Raw genomic sequence first — 26,475 nt, 5'->3', positions numbered from 1 at the left:
TCAACGATAAAAGGCGGTTCTCACCCCAAGCCCGACAGTCTACCTCTCCTCTTCCCCAGCCCTAACTCACAAGTCAATCTAAAGGGCAACGAGCTACCAACCCAGCTGAAACATTACCACCACTTCCACCCACCTTTCCAACGTTTGACATAATGGACAACCTCTCATCCCCATCCTCCGGCCTCTCCGCCCTCCGCTCCCAGCTTTCCAGCGACCTGGAAGACCAACTCGACATCGAGTCGGCCCTTCGCTCCTCCCAAAAAAAGATTAAGAAATTGAGAAAGCAACTCGAGGCGGTAAGCAGCGGCGTTGAGCAGATGCGCGAGAATTACACAACATTGAAGGGGGCGTTGTTGGCGCTTGATAGGAAGGTGAAGGTGGAGAGTGAGAAGAGTCGGTTGTTGATTGGGGCGGGGTTGAGGAGGGAGAGGAGGAGGAAGGAGAGAGAGGTAGTGGAAGGGGGGGATGAGGGGGAGGGCGAGAAGGAAGAGGAGGAGGAGGAGGACGGGGGAGATGGAGGGGATGATGGAGGGGATGATGGAGGGAATGATGGAGGGGGTGATGAAGAGGGTGAGGGCGATGAGGAGGAAGGGGAGGAAGAAGATAAGAAGAGAAAACGCAAAGATTCTAGTGAATCGAATCCTTCGACCGAGTCGGCAAGTTCTTCTATAAGCGTGGAGGATACCACCCTCCGCGCAGTAGAGAGAATCATGCCCCTGCAGTCGGAGGAGGGCAACCAGGAAGATACGATCGAAAACACCGAAGGAGGAAGTAGTATGAGTCGGCAAGGGAATAAGAAAATCCACAAGGCTAAAAGAGAGGCGAAGAGGGTCAGGATCATCAGTCCTGAATCTGAATCGGAGGAGGATGATAAAAAAACGGAAACCGAAAGCAAATGCGAAGAAGAATTGCCCGACGACGGGGGAGAAATGGATTTTGATCAGGAGCTGCAAGTCAAGGTTATACTCCTGGAGCAACGGTTGAAGAGGTATGAGCAGGGTATGAATAAGAGGGTCCAGAAATTGGAGGAGGATATGAAAGAGGGGTTGGAGTGGTTGCAGAGCGATATGAATGAGAAGTTCCAGAGGGAGGAGAATGATAGGAATGAGGTGGTCGAGGAGGTGGAGGAGAATATGAATAAGAGAGTCGTGAAGTTGGAGAACCGGATGAGCTGGAACGAATGGATTGGGGAGACGATTGCTTACGGAGGAGGTGACACAGAAGATGAAGAACAAGAGGAGGACGGCGATGAGGAGGACAGCGATGAGGAGGACGGCGAGGAGGAGGACGGCGATGGTGAGGAACAGGTTGACGATGATGAAAATGAAGAGGAGGAGGAGGAGGATGATGAAGACAATGAAGAGAACGACAACGGCGACGACGACGACGACGACGGAAACCTACCTTCACCAACAGCCCATCACCCCACTACCGGTGGAAAGCAGCCCATGAAGACAATTCCAGAGGGCTATGGAGCGGGAGATACCCCTTTTGACGAGTGGTATCCTAGATATTCATCACAGGCGACTCTTCTCAACAGTGACCAGGCTGAAGGGGGAGGAGGCGAGGAGGATGAGCCCAGCCCAGAGCAGCCTGGGGAGGAGGAGGATGACAGAGAGATGGGGAATATTCAAAGTGAGGGTGTTGACGAGGTGAAGGAGGAGGAGGCTGTCGATGGAGAGGAAGTCGAGAAGGGGGTCAAAGAGAATAGGACGAAGGAGGATATTGCTCAGAACGAAGCTACTACGTCTTAGTGCTTCCAAGGAGGAAGATACCATGGATGATGACGATGGCAGATCGTAAAGTAAGACATGACAGAGGATGTTCGGGAGCGCGTCAATAGTAGGGAGCGTGTAAATGATGCTTGATGAAGTAAAGGGGCAGGAAGAAAGGAAGATATCAGGCAATGATTATACGGACCGCATATGCTTCCACAAGGATCAGAAATCCCCCAGAGGATGTAGATGTCGGAGGAAATGAGCGTGTACACTATGACAGCTGAGATCCGAGAAACATTTCACGATGTGACTTTTTCCACATAGCAGAGTAGACACCTCATACTTTACCTGTCAAAAAAAGTCCCGTATATTTCCTGTGGCTCTATAATCAAAGAGTGTCTTGGAAGTGTCAGGGAGTGTGTACCCGGTGTCTACCGGCCTGTAATATGTTGGCGCACTAACGGAATTACTGTCAGACTCGCGGCTGCTACGATAGGGTTATATCTCAGGCTTGCAAGTTTGGGATGTCGAAGTCGGACACCCGATTTGACTGGCTGGACCCGGCAGGAGTGCTCAATTCTGCACCCTCAGAGCCAAATTGCGGATTTGAAAAAGAGAAAGGAATAAACATATCGGATCTAGTCAGAATATCTAGAGATCAACTTTACTGTTGTGTGACACTAGTGTTCGTGGAGGCCAGCAAGCTGTCCTCGACCCTTCCCTGAGGGTGTAAGGCTGGATCCAGGGTTGTGGCCCGTGTAGAGCTGGATTCTGGGATGGATTGCAGCTGGAAGGTAAATAAAGAAACCTTTACCCTCAGATGAAAGTCCAACTAAATGAGGGTGAAAATGGAGGTGCAGATGGCTTTAAACGAAAGTGAAAACGAAAAACCAAATAGAAGTGCAAATGGAGGTACAAATAGAGGTGTAAATGGAGGCTAGTGTTCGGGGCGGCAGGAAACCTGCCGCGGCCCTTCCCGGAGCGAACGCGAAGTTTGGGGACAAAGAGTGCACTAACAGAAAAAGCGCGAAACTCTGTTAGGCCTAACAATTCTTTTGCAGGCGAAAAGTGCACTTTCGGGCCGTGCGTTATGATTTGGATAGTGCGTGCGGGGTTTTGTATGGGGACCGCCCGCGAAAACCACTAACACCCTATCCGGATTTTTTAGCGTCCGGTGAGCTGTAAGGATAGAGAGATTGACCATCCATCCTGGGTGACGTCGCTCGATCACCGTTAGTCAGCACTTGGCGACAGAAAGATGAGGAAAGGGTATGACATCTGACAAGCCTCGGAAATGAGTTTAGTAAACATCAAAGTCTGATGACCAAGTACCATTCTGTAAGATTCTAATGAATCGAAGAGTCCGACCTCTCAGGAGTTATAGTGCGAGGTCTGTCGTCGTTAACACCGAAGTAACATAGATGCCAAGACATCGGCGTTGTGGTGTTCCGAACACCGGGTGAAACACCAAAACACCAGGGGGGCGTTCACCACTTCTCCACAATCTTGAACGCTAGAACCGAGGCCAGAAGCTTATTTCCACCTTCAACATTTGTCAGCTAGCAAAGGGAGGCTCCATAACCCATTATTACCCATTATGTAAGCTTATACTTGGGGGTAAGCGATGGAGAGGGGTTGGCATAAGGTTCCACCCAAGCCATCGCTTACCCCCAAGTAAACACAATGTAAGTTGGGTACGAAACGTGTACGAAACTACCTGAACGGTATGGCAGCCGCCCGTGCCTGGGTGAGGAATACGATCTGCTTGATCTGGGAGTACACGTGTTCGGTGTTTCGAACGGTTTGGAGTGTTACGGAAGCCAGGTAGAGTTATGCAAAGGGGACAGATAGATGCAGACCTCTTAACGCCGAATCTCATCAGATATAAAGTCCAAGGACCATCCTCGTTGTTCAGTGCTTTACCTTTCTCTGTAGACATCTTCACTCACCTTCATACCTTTCAACCGACTCAACACCAAAACATCATCACCATCACAATGGCGGACCTCAAGCCCATCAAGCTCTACGGCCACACCGGCCCCAACCCTCCCAAGGTGTACATGCTCCTCGCCGAGCTCGGCCTTCCCATCGACCTGGACCACATCCAAATCTCCGAAGCCAAGAGCCCCGAGTTCGTCAAGAACGTCAACCCCAACGGCCGCCTGCCCGCCATCCAGGACCCCAACACGGGCCTCACCCTCTGGGAGTCCGGCGCGATCCTCGAGTACCTGACCGAGACCTACGACAAGGAGCACAAGCTCAGCTTCGCCCCCGGCACCAACGACTTCTACCTCGCCCGCCAGTGGCTCTACTTCCAGACCACGGGCCAGGGCCCCTACTACGGCCAGGTCGCGTGGTTCAAGAGATACCACCCGGAGCCGGTGCCCAGCGCTGTCGAGAGATATGTCAAGGAGTTGAACCGCGTGACCTCTGTCATGGAGGGCCACTTGCAGACGCAGAAGGAGCAGTACGGTACTGAGGAGCCGTGGTTTGTGGGCAACAAGTTCAGCTATATCGATATTGCGTTTTTGCCTTGGCAGCACATTATCACTCTCCTTGCGAGCAAGGAGGAGTATGATGAGGAGAAGTACCCGTTGGTTCACGGCTGGTTGGAGAGGTTGAGGGCGAGGCCGTTGATTAAGGACGCTTTGGATGTCATCCTTACTGGTCGTAAGAAGGAGGAGTAAGGAAGGGCTTCCATTGGGGGAGTAGCTTGAGAGGATGATGGTGTATTTGTATGTTTGAGCGAAGCCTGCTGGATATATATTTCAGATGGTTGGATATAAATGGTATCATTTTCCTAAAAAAAAAAAACCGAGTAGCTGCTGGGTTGGTGATGTTTGAGTCAATCTGAGAATCAAAGATGCCTCCTTGTTCTGTTATGGTCAGTTGGAGTGTCAAGCGTCTACACGAGATTTCGTGCAACCGGCATAGGTACGGGGTGCACTAGGGGACCTGTCGCATGATACATATTAATCCGAGTAAGCAAGACTTCATGGTATCAAAGTTAAAGCATTCGACCAAGTGACTTTGAGTCTCGATATGAAAAGTTGAAGAAGAGAGGTGATGGATGTTGTATGTTTTGGTGTTGATGACAACATCCTACACCACAACACCAAGATGCCTGCCGGGCCGGGTTGTAGCGGTAAAACTTCGGGCCTTGGCACTGCCCCTCCAAAAGTCCACGCCAAGTCCACTGTTTGGACTCTGGAGCTCCCTGACAACGGGCAAACGCCCCAAAGTAAACAATCCCACCAGCCATCCCCGGTCCATCTTCCTGTCATCGCCAACTCCGATTCCAATTGCCAGCCCGTCCCTCTTCAACACCGTCACGATCCCCCGACTGCCCGAACCAATCCCCCTTCGTCTTCATTCTACACAGAAACTAGACCAATCTAGCGACACAATGTCTTCCAAGGCCCCCGAAAAGGAAAAGGACAAGGACAAGTCCAAGGTGCACCGACTGTCGCTCAAGGGAAGCGCAAAGCTCGTTGCCGAGTTTGTAAGTCCTGCGCAGCTCCCTGACTCCTCTGTCGATGCGATCGCATAACTAATAATGGCCCGATCTTGACAGTTTCAATACTCCATCCATACCATTCTGTATGCCAACCATGCCGTTCTCGATCGACCTCCGAACCCCGTTGACTAACCCGTCGCAACCAGTTTCCAACGAGGCGTCTACCCAGCCGAAGACTTCACGACCGTCAAGAAATATGGCCTGAACATGCTCGTCTCGGCCGACGACCAGGTCCGCGCATACATCAAGAAGATCATGTCCCAGCTGGACAAGTGGATGGTGGGCGGCAAGATCTCCAAGCTGGTCATTGTCATCACGGACAAGGACACCGGCGAGCACGTCGAGAGGTGGCAGTTTGATGTCAGTACTCCCTGTCCCCCTCCTTCAGACTGACATCCAGCTAATCTATGGCCTACAGGTCCAAATATTCTCCAAAGCCGCCCAATCCAAATCCAAATCCCAACCCGGTTCCTCTTCCACCGACGACAACCAAAATCATTCTCCCAACGAAAACGCTGCCGCCTCCAACACCGCCTCAGCTCCCGCACCCTCACTTGACAAGACCGAAGCCGAAATCCAAGCCGAGATCGCCGCCATATTCCGCCAGATCACCGCCTCCGTCACCTTCCTGCCCCAGCTCAGCGGCGACTGCACCTTTAACGTGCTCGTGTACGCCGACGCCGACAGCGACGTGCCCGTCGAATGGGGTGACAGCGACGCCAAAGAGATTGTCAACGGCGAGCGCGTGCAGCTAAGGGGGTTCAGCACGACGAACCATCGGGTTGACACGCTGGTCAGTTATCGCCTGGCGGATTAAGGTGGTTTGAGTGGCTGACTACCTAGTGGCTGTAATGATTAATGTGTATTTGGGCGTTTTGAGCTTGGAGTGGGAAATGGATGGGTAGGTAGGTATTCGCGCATATGGCTTTTCATTTCGATTGAAGCATTTTGCTGGCGTGGGAGTTTCCGCGGATAGGCGTTGGAGAGGGAAGCAGGTCATGATATCATGGAGATGAATTTACTGTTGTTTACCTTTTGTTCCAACCCCCCTTTGTGTGTCTGACAAGGGTTCTTGAAGGTCTCAAGATGCTAACAGCACATAATGTCACCTTACTGACTCTCATGAGATCAAGCAAAACCATAATGGTAAGTTCAGTGTTATTCATTAATCTATCCCTCATCATCTACCCTATTCGTTACCATTACTCATTAACCAAGTAATGACCTAGATATCTTTATACCGCCCGAGCCATAACCCATTTTTGACACCAATTCACTCTCGTTGTTTAGAGCTGGGCAACAGCAGCAAGGACGAGAGGGACGACAGCGCCGAGGCCAGCGACGAGGCTGCCAGCAGATAGAAGAGTCCTCAGCGTCGGTGGCGGTAGGCGCAGCGGCGGAAGCAGTTCAGTTGGCTATCCTCAATCTTTGAGCAATCGGCTACGCGGTGGGAGCACGTGTGTCTCCAGCGCTGTTCTGGACGGGCTGCCCGCTTCCCCGATGCGCTGAGGAAACATCTCCCCGCCGGGGCGGGCGAATATCGAGTATATCTGCTCGAGCATTTATACCCAGCTCGGGTTATCCCGTGGGCACGGATATTAGGAAGGGGATTTTGTGGGCCTATGCGGATGCGCAGAGATATATGGATGGTTATTACGTCTACGTGCGCCCTGGCGGTCGGGTGGATTTGTGTTTTTTGTGAAGGGATAGCACGGTTAAGGATCGGAAGCAGGTAGGGGGAATGTTGCTTGAGTTTCCAACAAGAGGGCGGAGGGAGCGAGGGGGAGAGAGCTTGAAAAGGGGGGGAATGATAAAAGAGATCGTCGAGTGATGCAGTGTAACATGAACCTCCGATGCGACATGGAGACCTCGGACTCTCGTACTTGCATTGTTTGGTCTTCCTATCAGGAACCAGTGATGCCTTCCTTCGCTGCATGTCAGACTTGTTGGTTGCCAACATCATCAGTAAAGCGAGCTTGTTTACTACTCTTCGGTTCTTAAGACGACACCTCGCGATCTCAATGAGGACACGGAATAGTGCAGCTCTCTCAACCTCTGCAAACTACCGTCAAGATGATCACACTCGGGCATCTCACCCTGACAGCTATCGCCATCATCCTCACCTCTCACCTCCCGCTCGTCCCCACGACCACCACAAACTCATCCGGACCACCCCAAGCCCACACTCTCAACGGCACTTACACCGGCCTTCACCTCCCCTTCTTCTCTCAAGACCTCTTTCTCGGCATTCCATACGCCCAATCCACCGCCGACACCAACCGCTTCCGCCCTCCACAATCCCTCAACACAAGCTGGTCCGGCTCCCACTCAGCAACCACCTACTCCCCCGCCTGCCCCGATCATGCGCCCCCGTCACCAATCGACAACGACACTCTCCACGGCATGTCCGAGGACTGCCTATCCATTAACATCGTCCGGGCATCAGGAGAGCAAAAGCCACTACCAGTCGTCCTCTGGATCCACGGCGGCTCCTACCAATTCGGCACTTCCGGTCTACCGCGCTACAACCTGAGTTTCATCGTCCAGCGGTCCGTGGAGATGGGCAAGCCGATACTGGCGGCTAGCATCAACTACCGCAAGTCTTCGTGGGGACTGCTGTTCTCTCAGGAAATCATGGGTAGTGGGAACACGAACCTGGCGCTGAGGGATATGATCAAGGCGCTGGAGTGGGTGCAGGAGAACATCGCCGGCTTCGGCGGGGATCCAGGACGGGTGACGATCTGGGGCGAAAGCAGCGGGAGTTTTGCCGTTGGTCAGTTGGTGGTTGCTTATGGGGGGAGGTTGGGGGGTCCTGCCAGTGCACCAGGCAAGGGTGACGGGAAAGGAAAAGAGAAAGGGAAAGGGAAAGGCACCGGCAAGCCGCTCTTCCACGCAACAATCCAAGAATCCGGCTCCGCCACCACAGCCTGGTACAACGGTACCGAACGCTACCAGCCCATCTACGACCTCTTAGTCCAGCGAGCCAACTGCTCCGAAGCCATCGACACCCTCGCCTGTCTACGCACCATCCCTTATCCGGATCTCTACCCCCTCATGAGCCCTTACACGCTCATAACCGACGGCGGACCGGGCTTCTACCCCATCATCGACGGCGACCTGCTTCCCGCCTTCCCCTCCTTCCTCCTAGCCCAAGGCCGCTTTGCGAGCGACATCCCGCACTTGCTGGGTACTAACTCGGATGAAGGCACGGACAACGCGCCGCGCTGGGGAATTTCCACCGACGAACAGATTTTTGCCTTGGTGCGGAACCAATCCGGCTTCAACTTTCCCGAATCCACGGTCCAACAAATCCTAGACCTCTACCCCGACGACCCGGCCAAGGGAATCCCGCTTGACACGGGTAACACGACCTTCCAAGAAACGAGCAAAAGAGGCAAGCAATATAAACGCGCCGCTGCCATACTAGGCGACGTCTTTTACCACTCCCCCCGCTTGTTCGATGCCCGACACTACTCTTTCTACCACGGCAGCAGCCCCAACAGCACGTTTGTGTACCGGTTCAACACCCGCCCTTGGCTTTCTCAGGTTAACTTGCAGTACCAAGGCCTGTTGGCAGCAACAAACGAGGTGAACGTCACCTGCGAGCCACAAGCTGCCGGATCGTTTGGAAAGGGGGAGACGAGATGCGGAGCGCTGGCTCCGGCGGCGGATGGAGTCACGCACGCGACGGAGTTGGCTTTTGTCTTTCAGCATCCAGAGTTTTTGGGGCCGTGGAAGGGGTATTGGGGGTTGAGTGATGTGATGACGGAGTTTTGGCTTAACTTTGTTAGTGACGGGACGCCTAATGGGGATCAGAATAGGGACAGGAAGGAGGTGGTAGTGTGGCCGGCGTATGGGAGTGGTGATGGTGAGGAAGGTGTGGATTTGGTGCTGCAGACTGAGGAGCAGGGAGGGTTGGTGGTTGAGAGGGATACGTGGAGGTTAGAGGGCCGGGAGCTTTTGGGGAGGTGGGCTAGGAGGAGGAATGTTTGAGGTTGTGTCCGTTACCTTCAACCGATGATCGTTTCGTGCCACACTAGTTCAAGCTTGAATAAGAAGCGCGAAACGAGATTCATCCCCGTCACGCTGGCCGGTATTTCTCGGTCATGGACCAAACGTCAACACCATGATATAATCTACAACTTTAACGGAGTCATTGATGTTGGCCAACGTTATGAAGAGCCTTTATTAACAAAAGTCTCGTCCATCTCTCGTTACTCAGTAATCGCATAGTGTCTAGAGAGTATATTCCAACGTGACTGATGTCCGCTGCGTTAGTCCACTAACTGATTGACCGCTTACATCGCTAGGAGATTTGATAATGACTTATCTTCATCACCGCAGATCCACTAACGAACAACAAATGGCAACATGGGCTTTTTGTTCATGTGGAAACCCCTAGGTGGCAAAGAGCAATGTGGTACAGAGAAACGTCTTGACATTCATAAACATTAACTACATACAGCTGAAAATTTCCACCAGGTATCTTTTATCTTTTTCCATCCCATGCAAAACCGAACCAACAAGCATTGCCCAACCCAGATATTACGTAGAACTAAACATTGGAAGGACGATCTAGCGTTTCCATTTCACAGTATGTCCTGGTGTTGATGCCGTTAAAGTTTTATTAGCGGAAACGACTGGGATGTGACGATGCCCAAAGAGTACCATAGTTTCGAACCCCCAGCACGTCTTAAAAGAAGAAGAAGAAACCACTTCACCTCGATATAGAACTTCGAGTCCATCAGTACCTGCCTCGCACTTCCCTCACTAAAAACACCATAGACATTCATCCAAATAATCCTTTCCTACCTCGTGGCAGCACTGACAGACAGGGAGGAACTGGACGATAACATCCTCCAAGACAAGCCCTCCTCAATCAGCTTCCACTTTCCATTGATACCACACACAGTACCCGTTATTCAACTCACTCAGTCTCTTAAGAGCCGCAGGTATGCGACAGTCAGTGCCAGGCACCTAGGTCCAGCCAGCTGTGTCTGTCCGTCCGTCTGTCATGGCATCGACAGCAGCAGCAGCAGCGGCAGTCGCAGAGAGAGAGAAAAAAAAAAAAAAAAAAGAAGTAGAAAAAAAGAAATGGTCACGCTAGCATCATTCGAACCCGCGACCTCCTCTCCCTCTCCCCATCCATCTCCTCCATCTGTCTCCGAGAAAGGTACAAAAAAATACCTCTTCTCTTCCCTCCTAATGCCAAAAAAAGAAAAAAAAAAAAAAAAGAAAAAGAAAAGAATGACCAACAACCCATCCTCAATCAAGCAGCAGCACACATCGGTTAACCGTCGAAACACACCCTTTATTGTTTATTAGTTGTGCAATTGCCTACCTACCTTCTTCTGTCGCTGCAGATACTAACAGATCCTTGATAGTCAAGAACGCGGTCTAACGATGTGGAACTGCTCTTTGGGTTAAGTTACTTGAATGTACATCATCGTTGCCCGAACCGACAGGTATCTTTTTTTCGGAGGAGGAGGAGGTTTGAGGTGTTGCGACGGTAGACTAGACCGTTGCGCCATTTGACTGACCGAGCGGTTGTTGGTGAAAGTAGGTGCCGTTTAGGGAGCTTATATTGCTTGTTAGAGGGTTGGAGTGGGAAGGTGCCTGGATGGGATGCGATGGGATGGGATGGGATGAAAGGTTGGTATTTTTGCTGGTTCAGGTGCCTGACACTGTCGTAGGTAGGTATGCGTGCTCGCTCCTAAGAGACTGACTGACTGGGTTGAATAACAGGTATGGAAAGTGGGAGCCGACTGAGGACTTGTTGTTGTTGGAGGATGGTATCGTCGAGTTGGATCGTTTGTCGATGAGGTTATCTAGGATAGGTAGTGAAGGAGGAAAGCATGACAGTATCTCACCTCTCTTGAGCCACCAGGCGATCCAACATCGTACAGCATTCCATTGGCCCAGGTCAAGACGAAGTTATTTGTTCAAATCTTTGAAAATTCGTCATTCATCAGTCCTAAGGTATATCAAACTTCCGTCATCCATCCATCCATCCATCCAGAAGTGCCGCTTCAAAAGCAGGAAAGAGATAAGCCATTATGGCAGCCACACCATAAAGAGGGAAACCACCAAACATCCTTTTCCCTCGTTGCAGTCCTCCCATCCATCATCGTCGCATCGTTTGCTCGTCCAAGTCATCATGTAGTATCCTTCGGTTTTCCCAGCGCGCCCCCAATCATAGAGGTAATGTATCCTCCATCCCACCATGTCGTGCGCCACCAATTCACATCCCTCGAACTTCGTCAATGCCAAATCAAACCGAACCTTGTCGTAGCGGTCAACCGCACCGTGGAAGCGTGCATCCATCTCAAATCAGCCCTCCCCCCATAGTATACACCCCACCCGCCATCGGCGTCGCACACATCCTCGCATCCCACTTCCAGTCGCCCTTCCAATCGCCTCTTTCACAGCCCTCGCCACAACAACATAGAGCCGGACCGGGTCTCCAACAACATGAAGCATCGAAAGCTTCGCGGCACCGAGTGGAAGCATCAGCAGCAGCTTTCACGATAAGGGCGGTAGGGGCGGTAATGCAGCAGTCTCTCTAAAAGGTCTTGCTAAACCCGCAGTTGAGTCCGCAGCAGTTGAAGTGCTTGCCGATGGTCATCCAGCCGCCTCTGAGTCCCACTCCCACTTCCTGCTCTTCGGAGTCCTGGACGTCGAGGGTTTGGGAGGGGGACTGGGATTGGGGTTGGGCGGTGGGGAGCATGGGGTTTGATTTCTGTTGCGTGGAATTAGCATATTTCGAATGCGCTTTCTTCTTCTAACGCTCGGTTCATCGCGAGGAACACCTCGGTTTGCGTACGGTGCGACGGGAAGGTGAGGGTGCCTGTTGATGTGGTGCTGGTATGCTAATGGGAATTGGGAGGAAGACTTACGGGCTGTTCAGAAATAACAGCAGCAGCGGGCGCCGCTGGAAGGGAGGAGGCCTCCATCGTTGGTTGCGCGTTGGTGGTAGTAGTAGCGACCATTTTGCTGTCTTGTCTAGGTCTGCCTGACTTCTTCTTGTAGTGCAGTGGTTCAAAGTCGAATTCGACGGCGTAGGTAATCGCAGGTCGCAGGTCGCAGACAAAGGTAGAGAGAGATATTCGGTTGATAGGTGTCCAGAGGAAGTTTCGTAGATGTTCGTAGATCTCGTAGGTGTTGGTAGGTGACTGGATTTACAGCGTAGTCTCGTTATTAAGGTGGCTGGTCGTAAGGTCAGGTAGGTTGTAAGATCAAGGACCGAAAAGGTGACGGTATCGGCAGTTGAAATAAAGTTTAAACCTAGCTGAGGACTCCAGTTGACTCCAGTCCCCCGGGGGCCACTCAATATCCAAACAGGTACCCGCGTGCTACAAGAAGTGGCGTAGACGCGCGCTTTCGTCGCAACATATGGCAAGGGCAAACAGCGAGCGGTCTGGAACTCGCGCAAGAGACCTGGAGTTCCAGGTACAGGGGCATTGGGGCAGTGCTGGCCAAGGAAACGAAACGTTGTTGAACCCTATCACCAGTGACGAAGTGACGATCCCCCGGACTGGTGACGATACCTCTAAAGCGCCAAAGTGGGGCATCCCGACCTCTTTCAGCTGATGTCTTGTTTCATCCTGTTTTTGTTCGTTTTTATAACCACAGCGAATCATATTCGATCTTTGGAATGGAATCACTGTTGCATCACAGCCACCAGAGACGCTTGCCCCTGCGTTGTCTGCTTGTCAGTACATGTGCGAGTTCTTACACCACCTCGACCATAACCACCTCACTTTCATGAACCTCCGAACGTGGGAGAACAAAGCATTATAACACTGTTTCATTCCATTTTTCTGTCTATTCTCATATCTGTTCCGGATAGAAAAGGGTTTCGCTCAACCTTCAACCTCCCATGACACCAATCAACGCAACATCAATGGACTTCGTTCTTCTACCCATCCATTCCCCGCCGTCGCCGCCACCGCCAAAAACAAGATAAGATCCCATGTCGGCATCCAGTCACATAGCATCCCATGCTGCCCATGATACCGATATAGCAAAGCAAAGCAACCCCACTTTTACCACATCATAAAACCGACAATAGTGTGCGTTAGAGATAGATGGTAATTAAAAGATAAGATGTGCGTGTGTGTTCGAGACCGTAACGCAACAATTAGCTCATAGCATGGCTAGACATTACGGTACCGTCATTAGAAAGAAATGTACAAGAAAAAAGGGTAGTGGTGGGAATATGGATAAGGTAGCCAAAATTGGGTATAGATTCCGGGGACCTTGTGGACGAGGTTTTGGGGGTGTTTCCTTCGCTGGTGTTTGTCGTTCTGTTGGTTTATTCATATCCGGCACCGCGTTGCCAAGGACTGTCGCAAGTTAGCTAACTGAACATGGTACATGATTCATTCCCATCAAACGTACCTCGCTGTGTTGTGCGGTTTCTCTTCTGAAATCCGCCCTCCCGGCAGACTCGAGGCCGAATCCGTCATTGGACTCGGCGTCTGAATGCTTCCGCTCGGCCTATGTCGCACAAACGGCTCATCCTTCCTGAGGGACGGGTCGTTGCTCCAACGCCCGGAATACCTGTTGGAGTGGATATGCGGGTTGCCAGTGTTGCTATCGGCCGTCCCTGGACGGTTCAGCGGGTTACTGGGGCCCGATACCTCCGAATCGTCATCCTCAAAGCTCAAGGGAGACTTGGTATAAAGCTTGCTCTCGCCACGCGCCGTGACACCCAGTGCCTCGAGTTCCGACTGAGTGTGGAGCTGCGGGTTCGACTTCATGAAAGAGGTGCGGTCGTCGTTCATGAACTGGTAGCGGGTATCCGGGTTGTTGTGGAACAGCGTCATCGAGGTGGTGATGATAAGCATGAGAAGGAGGATCAAACAAACAACGGCGTTGGCGATCCAGAGAACCACGCCCACCACACCAATAACCAAGGGCGGGAAGTCGAAAACGTCCGTCAAAAGGAAGAGGAGGATGGCGTTGAGGAAGTTCATGGCGCAAATGGAGATATTGAAGGTGTTGGTGCTCTTGTCCATCCACGGGCGCATGACGGTAGCGGTAATGAGCGCCCCACCTTCAATGATAAGAAGCGCAATAGCCTGGAGGGTGCCATTGGCCTGAGCAAAGGCAATGAACATGCCCTTGATGACGATGTAGAAGAGGATAGGCACGATGAAGTAGTAGCCTGAAGCGCGGAACTGCACATACAGGAAACCCCACTTGTTCAAGGCCTGAGGGTCCGAGAACAGGATGTAGGCGGGATTCCTGTGAAGGGCAATCGAACGGCGGGCAATCCGAATAACCCTCCAAGCCGCCCAAAGAAGGGTAGCCAGGAGACCAAAGAAGAAGAAGACGGCCAAGGCCATTTCCGCAGGAGAGTCATTTTGGGTAAACTCCCACATGCACATAACGGTGACCTGCGGGAACCCAACAAGTCCAACTCTGTAAAGGATGCCTAACGGAATTGTCAGTAAACGGAAATCAACCTTGATGATAAAGGCAACTCACCCTTGAGAACAGTAATCCAACCCGCGCGGAAATCGGAGAAGGCGTCGCCTTTAACCCAACCCATCTTGGCAAAAAGCTCTAGTCCGACCTTGAACAGAATGACCAGGATTGCAGTGAACACCACAAAGATGTAGAAGAAGGTCAAACTGGTCATGAACAAGTTGGTTGACTCGATCTTACCGCGGAACGCAACTCGCTGGATACCGTAGACGATGTAACTGCCGAAAGAAGTCTGGACGTTGGCTCGCTTTGCAATTCTGCTGCCGATATGAGCTGCGGCACGAGGCAACATAGCGGTCGCCCGTTTGAAAAGGTTGATAGCGGGATCGACGTATTCGGCTGGTAGCGCACGCTTCACCTTCTCGACCTGGACGGACACGGTCTCGAGCGAGTTAAGCACGGTGGACGCGGTACCACCAGTAGCCCGCTGATACCATGTGAGGATATCCTGGATGAACTGGACTCTGATGATACCCATACTCCATACGAAATCCTGGGTCCAAGCTCGCACAGCAGGAGGAAGATGGACACCGCAGAGACCAATCATGGCCTGGGCCTGGAAGTATCCATAGAGCGACAGCGTGTTGGAAGCCACATGGGAGGCAGCGTTAGCGTATCCGAGACCAGAGAGCAGGACAGAGGACATGATGCCCAAGAAGACAACAGCCCAGGTGGCCCATTTGACGCCGATAAGATCGACTACACAAGGCCGAGTCAGCACTTTTCCTGCATATTATGGGGGCAACCCTAACCTACCAGTCATGCCGTTGGAGACGTTGGCCTCGATGCAGGCAACAGTTTCTCCAGCCATTTCTCCGTCCGTCATGTTGACATAGACCTTAACCGTGGCATCCAAGTCGGGGAAGGTGTAGGCGATTCCCGGAATTCTATCCTTGACCTCCGGGCCGAGCTCCAGTCTGAAGGGATTGCCCATCTTGCCCGCGTTCATGGGGCACAAACCGCCCAGGCCAATGCCGATATTGCACGGGTCAAGAACCTCGTGCATGATTTGGTAGCCGTAGGCCAAGATACGGATGTCGAAAACAACGTAGCCCTGGATGGACGAGGTGGCAAGCATGTTGATGTTGACTGTTCCGTTGTCGGGGAAGAAGGAGACATCGAAGAGACTGGCCGTGAAGCCCGAGTTTTCCTGGCAGGCGTTGAGCGAGTTTGAATGTAGCTCCCTATCGCGAGCGAAAGAGGGGGCGACCAGCGTCGCGAGTGATGCGAGGACCGCAAGCGGTCGTGCTGACCAAAGTTTCATGTCGTCGGCGGTTTGTGGTTTTCGTCGTACTCTAATCCGTTTTATGTTTCCCAAATTCCCAACTCAAAATTAACGTTGATAGTCGATCAAAGTCCAAGTAGTCGATTGTTTGTTTCGGTTTTTACAAATCCAACATTATCGTACTGAACCACCCAACTCGTAATCGGAACTCGGAGATTAATTTGCACAAACGACAGCGGTATGGTATCAAGCGGATGTGAAATTCGTAACGTATCAGTATCGGATCGTGTCTGGCGATTGAGAGCGACGCACGAAACGGGTATTGTCGTCGGGATTTGCGTGGTGGTGAGAAGACTGTTGGTTATACGGAGCGACAGGAGGGAGGAGGAGAGCAAGTGACGAGAACTCGGACGAGTTGGCGGGGAGGCAGGAAATCAAGTTTTGTTGGAATCAAACCAGTAGCGAGTGAAATCTGCCAACAATCGATGGAAAAGGCACGGTGTTGGTGCTGTTGACCCCTTTCGACAATGTCGATATGGTGTTTTTCGATGTTGTGTGTTGTTTCCGGCAAAGGGAACAAGACCAGCGTCGAGATGGAAGCGAAGGTGCTCACGTCCACGATGGATCCGATGTGGATTCCTTGGAAGTTGTGAACAACTGAAGTGAACAACTGGAACTGCGGTCCTGGAAATGGAACGCGCGGCGGGTGCAGTGGGACAGACTGGACAGTGGACAGCGCAGTGAGCAACAGTGGTTGGATCACCGTTGGAGTGGGCAGGAGTGGGTAAGAGTGGGCAAATGTACAAGTCAATTGGGCAGTGGATGTGCGGTGGCCCGGAGAGAACTGGAAGCTGCATCCCAGTGCGACCCGGTGCGGTCCTCCTTACCGTGGGGAAAAGAACAGGCCAATTTCATGCCAAGAGTCCAGAGGAATCCATTCTTGGGAGGTTGGCGGGCTGGCCGGATGCGTGAGAATCTGCAATGGCAGCTGAATCGAGCAATGCTGCCAAGTGCCAAGCTCTCTTTGAGCCAGTTCTTTCACTCCACTTGGCACCCGACCCGGTCATTTTGTTTTTTTTTGCTTTTCAATTTTGTTCCCAGCAATGCGTCCTTGTTCAGTTGTCACGACGAGCATGATACGAACGATGCCACAGTCAGCGTGTTCCGAGCTTATGTTCCTCGGACTGGAATGCTTGGACATGCCCAAAGGAGTCGCACTATCGGTCACCTACCGGACACATTGATACGGGAAACGGCAACAAGGAAAATGTGGCTGTGTTATCGTGAGCTTCAAAAGCGGAAAAGCCCTGAAATGAAAATGACATTGGCAACTGGTCCTCAAGGCTTGGCATTGGAAATCCGCAAGTGGATGAGATCACACAGTGGGTTCAGGGCCTTTGTGGATCCGGTCAATCCAGTCAATCCACGTGTGGTTGGCCAACCAGACGCGGGGAGCACGGACAGATCTACCAAAAAAGGGAAAGCGACGGTGCTGAGGGCGATCCCGATGACGAACTCAGGGGCGCCATTTCACTCCGGAGTCTTCGTTGTCAGTTGATCGCGTCGCCGCTGCCCCGACTCGACCATTTTGTTTCGTTTGTCTCTGCGTTCCGTTGCAAGCGGATCGCCCACTACCTTGTCGCCGGTATCGATATTGGAACTGTAGTCTTTCCGATTCCGATCAAGACAAGCCCAAAGCCAATATTGCCGAACACAACACTACCACATGTGAAGCCGGTTACTTTCACGATCCGTGAAGGATCCGGAGCCTTTTTACCGAATAATATCACGGTTGCCTACTGCGACTTCACAACCAACACGAGGTCGTGCTCAGCCGACATGCCGGAACGCCTGCAGGTACAAACTCCAAGTGGAATTGCATTCGAAACCGCCGACGGAGAATATTGGGGTATCACTCACAAACACTCTAGGACAAGCGAGTTGAAAAACACAATGTCGATATACTATCCTCATTTGTATCCTTTTCTATACCATTTATCGCCATTAACTCTTCAAAAACCAGAGCGCTCTGTTGTTACAAGATTTCCCGGGCTTCCTCCTTCATCCCTCCAGCGTCCTGCCATCTTACACATGGGCCGCCGCCGGTTTAGCGCCGTATGCCCACGCGCATAGTCGCATCGGCTGCTGATGCATCACAGGCTGACAGGCACCAACAGCCCTATAATCAACCCCCCCTATCCCTTTAACGGTGAAAATGTGTCATTTTAGCGTCATGCAAGTTTGAGCCAATCGGTGGTCCTCATTTTCCTGCAGGATACCTCTCGGGCTCGCAAGTACCCCGAAGACCCCAGCCTTGGTAGCATTTACTAACGATGTAGGCGGAGTGCTTAGCGGACAAGCCACGTCACCAAGTCTTCCAGGTATCTTGCGGGGCGCGCTACAATGACACATTTTCACCGTTAAAGGGATTCACCACCTCCGTCTCCTTCATCATGATCCAGCATCCAAAGCCAGTGTTTTGGGTCGTCAATCTTAGTCACCAACATCACATATTCTCCCCTTCTCTCAATCTCCTCCCTTCCTCCACTTCCTTTCCCAGCACGATGACAATCTGCCCTTCCCAAGAGTTTGGTATTCCATCCAAGGCGCAGCGCCCGCCCAGTCGCTCACAGCCGCGCCGCAGCTTACCCGTGCAAGTGTGCTACCTCGGAAGGCAGACAGACAAACGGGCCAAGCATCCCGCTCAGCGTGACAGCTGTGTGTCTCGTGTGTGTGTCGCACTCATTCGTCGCAAATAGGTTGATAGAACTGGTGTGACGGACGGAGGGTGCTGACACATGATTCCGAATTTCCCCCTCTTTCCCCCCCGTACCCGGATGGAGGGCGGCAGGGTGCCAGGGCGTGTCGGTCGTGGTCTGGATTTTCCCGTCTCTTCAAGGTAGATTCCCCGCTTTCGACCACTGCATCCCGTTACCTGGCCCTAGATATACAGGCCTCCGGGCCTGTTATAATTTCAAGCCTAGACTTCGTAGTGGTATTCGAATGGCAGTCGCATATCGTCCTCGCATTGAAACTGCTCATCCTCAGCCCTGACCAACAGTAGCATCCTGTCTCCTCAGCGTAGGAATAGTCGAAAACTGCGACGAAGACATCATGCTGCGTCTTGAAGACGATGCCGAGCCCATGGAGCGCTGTGATTCCGACATGCTCGACTGAGAGGTCGTCGCGTACTCCTCGTTAGGCGGGGTGAGCAGACGATGGTAGGAGGGAGGATAGGGCATCCTGTGGCGGGGGTAGCCGCGGCGGCTGTTCAGACTGAGACTGGCGTCGCTTTGTTGGCTGTAGTTGGGTTGGCTTTCGCTTTGACTTTGGCTACCCTGGTTTTGATCTTGTTGATGTTGGTGTTGCATGATGATGGGATCGCGGTATAGCATGTTTGAGTGTTGTGTTATAGTTGGGTATTTTTGAGTGTTCTTCGAAACTTGATGCGTGCAAAGTAGAATGATGATAATGTCCGAGAAGTTGAGGTTATCTCATCGTTACTTCAACAAAAGGTCCTGTAAAACGGAACTTTCAGCAGCAAAAAGGCAAACCTTTATGCGACCGCCCATCTCTTATACCAGCTGCGGTGAGTTTCATTTGCGAGTACAATGAGAATGTCCCAAAGTGGCGATCGACCATGACGCCCTCCAGGCGGCGGTTGGTTGGTGGTCGTACCCCTACACGACTGAGACCACACCCATTCATTGTGATTTGTGCCCAGACAGACCTATTAGGCCCAGGCCGCCAACGCCCATCCCCGTACGGCACCAGCTGATTTGATGCGGCGGTACCTCTAGGCTGTAGGCGGTAGGCGGAGCGGTGAAATTCCCATTTGACACCTCACTCGGCACTCCATGGCTTTGTTACAGACATCCTAATTCGGAGACAACCAATTGTTTGATAGGGCGAGAATACCCGAAGTTCCGTTGTGTGGCAAACCGGGGACTACGGGGCCTCGCGGGGTCTACGGCGGCGGGGGGTCGGGTTCGTGGATGGAACAAACAAAGCCCTGGGACAATCTGAATGGGATTCTTTTCTTCACAAGGGTTCAAGTTGTGCCGTTACGTTCGTTTATGCGCTGGCACCTCACCTGAGCTCACAACTACCAGTCGTGATCACAAGGCCATCATGATACTAAGGCGGAAAGAAGATTTGGAGATCGGCGATATCGGGTTGTGAGGTTAGAGACATCCATCCAATCCATCCATCCATTTCAGTCTCAACCAGTTTCATCTATCCATCCATTCGGATGAACCGCTGCGAACTGCCGCCCACTGCCCACTGTCCATCACCCTCCTCCTGTCCTCTGAATGGTCCTGAGAAAAGACAAGACAAGACAAGACAAGACAAAGGCCACTTCCAGAACGTTAGACCCAAATACTGTTCTGTTCATATGATTTCATTCTGTTTCAGGAGAAGTCTCAAGCAAGTCTCAACTGGGCACCATCCCATCGGCTTCGGCTTGTAACAACTGCTGGAAACCACTGGGTCGGGAAGGCAATATCTTCAGCGCTAACTATTGGAGGCCTTAAACCAGGTGATTGGTGGAGATTGCAGCCTAATGATTTTACCGGGATCTTGGAACAGAAAGAGATGTCCATGTGGAAATGTGAAAATATGTCGGTTTAGGCTTCCGAGGGCTTCTTCGACTACCTACCTCTAGAGGTAGCCAAGCCTCATTTTCCTGTACCTGACGTTAGAAGTAAGGTACTGCGGTAAGGCAAGCAAGCAGGGCTGTGCCACGGACTGCCTAGGCCGAGCCGTCGAGGTTGACTGATGTATGGTTTTCATTTGGAATCATCGTGATTAGAGTTAGGCATCGCAGAAGCATCGCGATTTTGAATCAGTGCTTATTTGATTAGGCCGCTGAGCCGAGTCATACATAGTCTCTGTATCGAATGTGTTGAGGGAGATGGTTATCCACGGGAGTTGGGTTTGATTGTTGTACAAGTGCGCCTGAGGAGGTCAGCTCAGTGACTCAACAACCACCTCTACAGAGACGAGGAATTCGTTGAGTCGATCTTGATGTATTCGATTTGGGTGGTCCATCATTCGCCTCAACTGCTTGTACTGCGTAGTGAGATAGATGATGCCGCAGTTGATGGGTTGGGCTCTACCCAGTGGGAGAGATGGAGTAGAGGGAACTCGAAGGTTCCTTGGATTCATGACGGCTTGGATTTGCTTTGGCTTCCATGTGACAGCCGTTCGCCTGTGTTCCCGTCCCGCCAGCAGCTCTGGTCGCGGGGCCCGGAGGCAATCCCGAACATTCTCTCAAAACGAAACAGCCGAGAACCAGCTCCGAAGTCCCGGAGCCGCACTGCCGAATACAGTCCGTATGGAAAGAGCCATCACTTGCGGTCGTTGTCCAATTCATCAGTGGATGTATCCGGTCTGCGGCTCTGTCTTCAAAATGATGATGACCTCAAATTCGATATTGCCCGACAAGTGATGAACAGAAAAAGGGGACCAGCAACCCCTGGAAATTGCCCCTAATCTCTCCGATTACAGTGGGTTCAACGACCTCCACAGCGAGCAGGGCTGCCACGTGGCACCGCAGCGGGACGGGTGGAGTCTCTTCTGTTGGACGACCAACAAGCTGTCAAATCGTCATTTCCTCAACTGAAGCCAGATTCAGACTTGTCCATCTCATTCCAACTCATGATGCCCCTGACTTGAGGCTCATCAACCTCCCGTCAACATCCCAAATCCGCACGGCAACATGGCCGACCTCAAAGAGCCACCACCACCAACAACCACCACCCGCGCCCTCCGCGGCGCCTCCCTCCTCATCCTCCTCCAAATCCTCTCCCGCGCCCTGACCTTCATCGCCAACCAAATCCTGCTACGCTTCCTAACCGCTTCCCTTCTGGGCGTCTCCACCCAGTTAGAAGTATACTACCTCTCCGTCATCTTTTTCGCTCGGGAATCCCTAAGGGTAGCCATCCAGCGACAAGACACCGTTGCTTTATCCGCTTCTCTATCCTCCACCCCTTCCGACGAAACCGCAACAACTCCTTCCGGAACCGCCAAAGATGGGAAAGATGGAGCAGCTGGGAGGGATGGGAGTGATGGCAGCGCAAACGCAAAAGCAACGCAAGCAGTAATCAACCTCTCCCACCTCTCCCTCGCTCTCTCCCTCCCTCTCTCGTTTCTCTTCGGCCACCTCTACCTCTCCTCGCTTTCCCCCCTCACCATCGCCTCCACGCCCTTTCTTGTCCCCAGTCTGTACCTCTACGGCCTGGCCGCCATCCTGGAGTTATTGTCGGAGCCCTGCTTCGCGGTGATGCAGATCCGGTTTCAATTTGGCACACGCGCGGCGGCGGAGAGCGTGGCTACCTTTTTGCGGTGCGCGGTCACGCTGGGGACGGCGGTCTGGGGGGCGATGGTGGCCCAAAAAGAGATGGGGACGTTGCCGTTTGCTGTTGGGCAGGTTACTTATGCGGTGGGACTGTTGGGGGTTTATTTGTGGAAGGGGTGGGGGTTGGGGAGGAGGGAGGGGTTTTCGTTGTTGCCGAGACTGTTGTCTGGAGGTGAGAAGAAGCAGCGGGAGCTGGAGAAGGAGAAGAGGACGGGGGATGGGAAGGAAGAAGAGACGATGAAGGGGAAGGGGAAGGGGGGAGGGGGAGGGAAAAAGGACGACTTCGTCCTAGGCTACTTCTACCGCCCCACCCTCGACCTAGCCTCCAGCATGATGGCGCAAAGCGTGGTCAAGCACATCCTCACGCAGGGCGACACTTTTCTGGTTAGCATCCTGTCTACGCCCACGGCGCAGGGGGTTTACGCGCTGGCGAATAACTATGGCGGGTTGTTAGCCAGACTGGTGTTTCAGCCGGTTGAGGAGAGTAGTAGGAGTTATTTTAGTCGGTTGTTGGCTGACTCTACTACTACTCCTCCTTCCTCTACCACTCCTGCTACCTCTTCCACCTCTTCTCCCACCTCTCCCACCTCTTCCTCATCCACCACTTCCCCATCTACCACCTCCCCTTCCACCTCCTCCTCTCCCAAGCATCCCTCCCCCTCCCAACAGGCCCTATCCCAAGCCTCCACAGCCCTCACCACCCTCCTCCACTCCTACCTCCTCTTCTCCCTCCCCCTCCTAGTCTTCGGCCCACCCGCCTCCTCCCCCCTCCTAACCCTGATAGCCGGCCGCCGCTGGACCTCATCTACCTCATCCCCCTCCAGCCCCTCCAGCCCCACCTCCCCTACAACTACCGACAGCGCCCCCGCCACTTTAGCCCTCTACATGTATTACATCCCCCTCCTAGCGCTCAACGGGATCCTAGAAGCTTTCGTCTCGTCCGTCGCTTCCGAGTCGCAGGTCCATCGGCAATCACTTTTCATGACGGCTTTTTCGTTAGTGTTTGCTGGGACCGGGTATCTGACGCTGAAAGTGTGGGGGATGGGGGCTAGGGGACTTGTGTTGGCGAATGCGGTGAATATGGTTTGTCGGATTGGGTGGTGTTGGGGGTTTGTTAGTAAGTGGATTAAGGAGCGGAGTTTGAGGGATGGGACTGGGAAGGGGGATGAGGGGAAGGATGGGGCTGGGGGGAAGGAGGATGGGGAGAATGTGAGGTTTGGAGTGTTGGAGGTGTTGCCGAAGCCGGGAGCGGTGGCGGCTGCGGTTGTTGCTAGGAGCGTTGTTGGGAGGGTTGTGGGAGGAAGTCAGGAGGTGATAGGTGCGAAGGAGGCGGTTTGGGAGTTGCTCAAGATTGCGGGGGTGGCGGTGCCTTTTGTTGTTGCTGTGTGAGTGTTCCCTTTTCTTCTTGTTTTTCTCGTTCTCGTTTGATGAATTGGTTGGGTCACGGTTCAGATGCTGTGGCTCAATCATATATCATTCATTCAACTTTCAATCAGTGGAATATAAGCTAACACGACGAGAAACCACAGGGCCATCGCCGAAAGGGAATTCTTGTTGAGCGGGTATCGCGCCCTTCAGGGTAAGAGACAACAACAGAAGTCTTGAAAAATGACTAAATAGACAGGTAGACAGAGATAGAAAAAAGACGCCCAATGAAATTTTTGTTCCGAAAGAATAACAGAAATGGCTCCAATGTTCACATATGGTGGTATCTACATAATCTCTTTAATCGAACGTGATCTTGGTCGCCTTCTTGTTCGGGTCTACGTCCTTGTAGAAAGAGCCATAAGCATCGTGGGCCTTCTTCTTGACGGTGGTGCCGAACTTGAGGAGTTCCTCGGGAACGGGCTGCTTGGCGGCTCTGAGGATGTTGACGAGGCTGGAAGAGAAATATGGTTAGCATGGGAATATTGTATGCAGAAAAAGAAAAATCAGGGAACTCACGATCCAGAGTGGGCCTTGTCGTGCTCGGTGAAAAGAGTAATAGCCTTGCCAAGCTTGCCGGCACGACCGGTACGACCGATACGGTGGACGTAGTCCTCGATGGTCAAGGGGAACTGCAATTTGTTAGCACTTGGTCATTGAACTGTAAACTTAACGGGATAACTCACAGTAACGTTGATGACGAGCTTGACCTCGGGAATATCCAGACCACGGGCAGCAACATCAGTGGCAACCAAGACGGTAGTAGAACCGGACTTGAACGCCTCCAAACTGCGTGTGCGCTGATCCTGCCTCAAGTCACCGTGAATGCTAGCCACCTTGATGCCCTTGCGGTCCAGGAACTGCTCAACGCGGACGGCCTCCTTCTTGTAAAGGCAGAAGACCAATATCCTGTCGTTCTTCTGGCTGCCCTTCTGAGCCTCCTTGAGAAGCTCGTACAGCCTGAACTCCTTGCCGCGGGGATCGACAACCTCGACCTTTTGCTCGATACGGCTGTTGGCCTGGAGCTCGATGTTGCCGTTACCCTCGCCGTCGCCGCCGGCACGTGTCCTGTGGCCGATGGTGACCTGGGCGGGGTTGATCATGTAGCTCTCGGCGAGCTTCTGGATGTCCAAGGGCCAGGTGGCCGTGAACATGAGCGTCTGGCGCTGCTCCTTGGGCGGGCAGCCGCTCAGGATGAGCTTGATGTCCTCGGAGAAACCGCGGTCGAGCATGCGATCGGCCTCGTCGAGGACGGCGAAGCTGACGTTGGCCAGCGAGATGGAGCCCTCGGACAAAAAGTCCTTGAGACGGCCGGGGGTGGCGGTGATGATGTCGACACCGTTGTTCTTGTAGAGGAGGTTGCGCTGCTCGTTCTTGTCGGAGCCACCGAAGATGCACACGGCCGACAGACCGACCATGGAGGCGAGGCCGGAGAGGGCGGCGTGCGTCTGCATGGCGAGTTCGCGGGTGGGCGAGACGATGACGGCGCGGGGATGGGCGGTGCGGTCGCGGCTGTTGAACTTGGGCTTGGGGCGCGAGGCCAGGGACTCGACGCAGGGCAGGGAGAAGGCCATGGTCTTGCCGGAACCGGTCTCGGCGATACCAATGACATCACGGCCGGACAGCGAGAAGGGCCAGGAAGCGGCCTGGATGGGGGTCGGGTTCGTGTAGGCCGCGAAGGGGTTCTTGGAGAGGAGGTTGGACTGAGGAAGCTGGGAGAAGTTCATGATAGGGCGGAGGTTGCTGGAGGAAGGATCCTTGATGACAATCTCCTTCTCCTTGAGGAAGGCCTCGATGTCGGATTCGGGGAGAGCGCTGAGGGCGTCGACCTGCTTGTAGGTGTAGACGCCGTTGGTAGACGCGGCGGGAGTGGTGGTGCCGTTGGTGGTCGCCTTGGATGCGCTGGTTGACTCCTCGGTCGTAGACTCGTCAGACTTCTTGGCCTTCTTGTCCTTCTTCTCCTTTTTCTCCTTCTTGTCCTTGTTTTTCTTCTTCTCCTTCTTGTCGGCTACGGGCTCGGCGGCGGCGGCGGCGTCGGCATCGGGCATGGAGACATCGGCGGACTCGGTGGCTGGCTGTTCGGAATCCTCCTTCTTTTCCTTCTTGGACTTCTTGTCCTTCTTCTCCTTCTTGTCTTTCTTATCCTTCTTTTCCTTCTTCTCCTTCTTCACCTCGCCGTCGACATTGACGTCGTCGGTCTTGACCTTTTTGGCGAGACGGGCATCCTTCTCCTCGCCCTCGCTCCGGGAGTGCTTCTTGGTGGAAGACATGGTAGTAGAGTTGAGATCGCACTCGCACAGAAAGCGATTGGCGAAAGGTGATGGATGGGCGATTGTCGAATAACAACCCTCGCTACAATCCAGAATCACAAGAGAGAAGGGTCCAAGGGAAGCCAAAAGGGTGTCGCTCTGTTATTGCCAAACTGCGACGGCTGGGAAAATTTCCTTATCGATAAGCTTCGTCAGTGTCATGACCCCTGTAAGTGCATCTGTACCTGGCCCGTCTAAACCCCACAGCTCCACCTTGTCCAGCAGCCCTGTGAAAAGAACTGCAGGTTGTCATGAATTCAGCTTGCAATTACATGGTCCAAATTTAAGAAAAGGGACGATTTCGTCATGTTAAAGATACGGTTGCGATCAGGAGACATAGCGGATTACTCTACGAATTGTTTTGCTGTCAGAACTGGAGCTTTTTTTGCTTTGTCTAGTTTAGGTTGGTCAGCACAGAAGAACACTGT

General features: G+C 52.8%; 9 protein-coding genes across 9 annotated transcripts; 5 read left to right on the top strand and 4 right to left on the bottom strand.

Moving 5' to 3' along the window:
* The first annotated feature begins 52 nt into the window (after positions 1–52).
* On the top strand, positions 53–2,038 carry B0H65DRAFT_176524 (uncharacterized protein). Its single transcript, XM_062821446.1, has one exon. It carries the CDS (start codon positions 153–155, stop codon positions 1,752–1,754), a length of 1,602 nt encoding a protein of 533 aa, XP_062683539.1. The 5' UTR covers positions 53–152; the 3' UTR covers positions 1,755–2,038.
* A 1,277-nt stretch (positions 2,039–3,315) lies between these two features.
* On the top strand, positions 3,316–4,796 carry B0H65DRAFT_463496 (glutathione S-transferase). Its single transcript, XM_062826704.1, has one exon. The coding sequence runs from the start codon at positions 3,551–3,553 to the stop codon at positions 4,403–4,405; it is 855 nt and encodes a 284-aa protein (XP_062683538.1). The 5' UTR covers positions 3,316–3,550; the 3' UTR covers positions 4,406–4,796.
* Positions 4,797–4,945: 149 nt separating this feature from the next.
* Positions 4,946–6,187, top strand: B0H65DRAFT_176480 (mitotic spindle checkpoint component MAD2). Its single transcript, XM_062821445.1, has 4 exons — positions 4,946–5,220; positions 5,293–5,318; positions 5,382–5,595; positions 5,654–6,187. The coding sequence occupies exons 1-4, from the start codon at positions 5,125–5,127 to the stop codon at positions 6,050–6,052; spliced, it is 735 nt and encodes a 244-aa protein (XP_062683537.1). The 5' UTR covers positions 4,946–5,124; the 3' UTR covers positions 6,053–6,187.
* A 906-nt stretch (positions 6,188–7,093) lies between these two features.
* On the top strand, positions 7,094–9,464 carry B0H65DRAFT_463490 (Alpha/Beta hydrolase protein). Its single transcript, XM_062826703.1, has one exon. The coding sequence runs from the start codon at positions 7,309–7,311 to the stop codon at positions 9,226–9,228; it is 1,920 nt and encodes a 639-aa protein (XP_062683536.1). The 5' UTR covers positions 7,094–7,308; the 3' UTR covers positions 9,229–9,464.
* A 2,133-nt stretch (positions 9,465–11,597) lies between these two features.
* B0H65DRAFT_176446 (uncharacterized protein) lies at positions 11,598–12,405 on the bottom strand. The gene is made up of 2 exons (XM_062821444.1): positions 12,132–12,405; positions 11,598–11,974 (listed from the first exon to the last, which is right to left on the bottom strand). The coding sequence occupies exons 1-2, from the start codon at positions 12,222–12,224 to the stop codon at positions 11,798–11,800; spliced, it is 270 nt and encodes an 89-aa protein (XP_062683535.1). The 5' UTR covers positions 12,225–12,405; the 3' UTR covers positions 11,598–11,797.
* Positions 12,406–13,212: 807 nt separating this feature from the next.
* B0H65DRAFT_176413 (uncharacterized protein) lies at positions 13,213–16,188 on the bottom strand. The gene is made up of 4 exons (XM_062821443.1): positions 15,484–16,188; positions 14,728–15,426; positions 13,636–14,674; positions 13,213–13,580 (listed from the first exon to the last, which is right to left on the bottom strand). The coding sequence occupies exons 1-4, from the start codon at positions 15,989–15,991 to the stop codon at positions 13,550–13,552; spliced, it is 2,277 nt and encodes a 758-aa protein (XP_062683534.1). The 5' UTR covers positions 15,992–16,188; the 3' UTR covers positions 13,213–13,549.
* A 2,808-nt stretch (positions 16,189–18,996) lies between these two features.
* B0H65DRAFT_441964 (uncharacterized protein) lies at positions 18,997–19,347 on the bottom strand (the record flags this gene model as incomplete). The annotated part of the gene is made up of 1 exon (XM_062825553.1): positions 18,997–19,347. The coding sequence occupies one exon, from the start codon at positions 19,345–19,347 to the stop codon at positions 18,997–18,999; it is 351 nt and encodes a 116-aa protein (XP_062683533.1).
* Positions 19,348–21,561: 2,214 nt separating this feature from the next.
* B0H65DRAFT_176198 (Rft protein-domain-containing protein) lies at positions 21,562–23,964 on the top strand. The gene is made up of 2 exons (XM_062821442.1): positions 21,562–23,698; positions 23,843–23,964. Exons 1-2 carry the CDS (start codon positions 21,675–21,677, stop codon positions 23,916–23,918), a joined length of 2,100 nt encoding a protein of 699 aa, XP_062683532.1. The 5' UTR covers positions 21,562–21,674; the 3' UTR covers positions 23,919–23,964.
* Positions 23,965–24,038: 74 nt separating this feature from the next.
* B0H65DRAFT_423357 (ATP-dependent RNA helicase dbp-3) lies at positions 24,039–26,008 on the bottom strand (the record flags this gene model as incomplete). Its single annotated transcript, XM_062824448.1, has 3 exons — positions 24,039–24,192; positions 24,258–24,370; positions 24,425–26,008. The coding sequence occupies 3 exons, from the start codon at positions 26,006–26,008 to the stop codon at positions 24,039–24,041; spliced, it is 1,851 nt and encodes a 616-aa protein (XP_062683531.1).
* Positions 26,009–26,475: the final 467 nt, after the last annotated feature.

Source organism: Neurospora tetraspora (assembly GCF_033439725.1).
Source record: "Neurospora tetraspora strain CBS 560.94 chromosome Unknown B0H65scaffold_3, whole genome shotgun sequence".
NCBI lineage: Eukaryota > Fungi > Ascomycota > Sordariomycetes > Sordariales > Sordariaceae > Neurospora > Neurospora tetraspora.
Note: the sequence above shows the minus strand (reverse complement) of the source record. Positions and strands in the feature narration are given on the sequence as shown.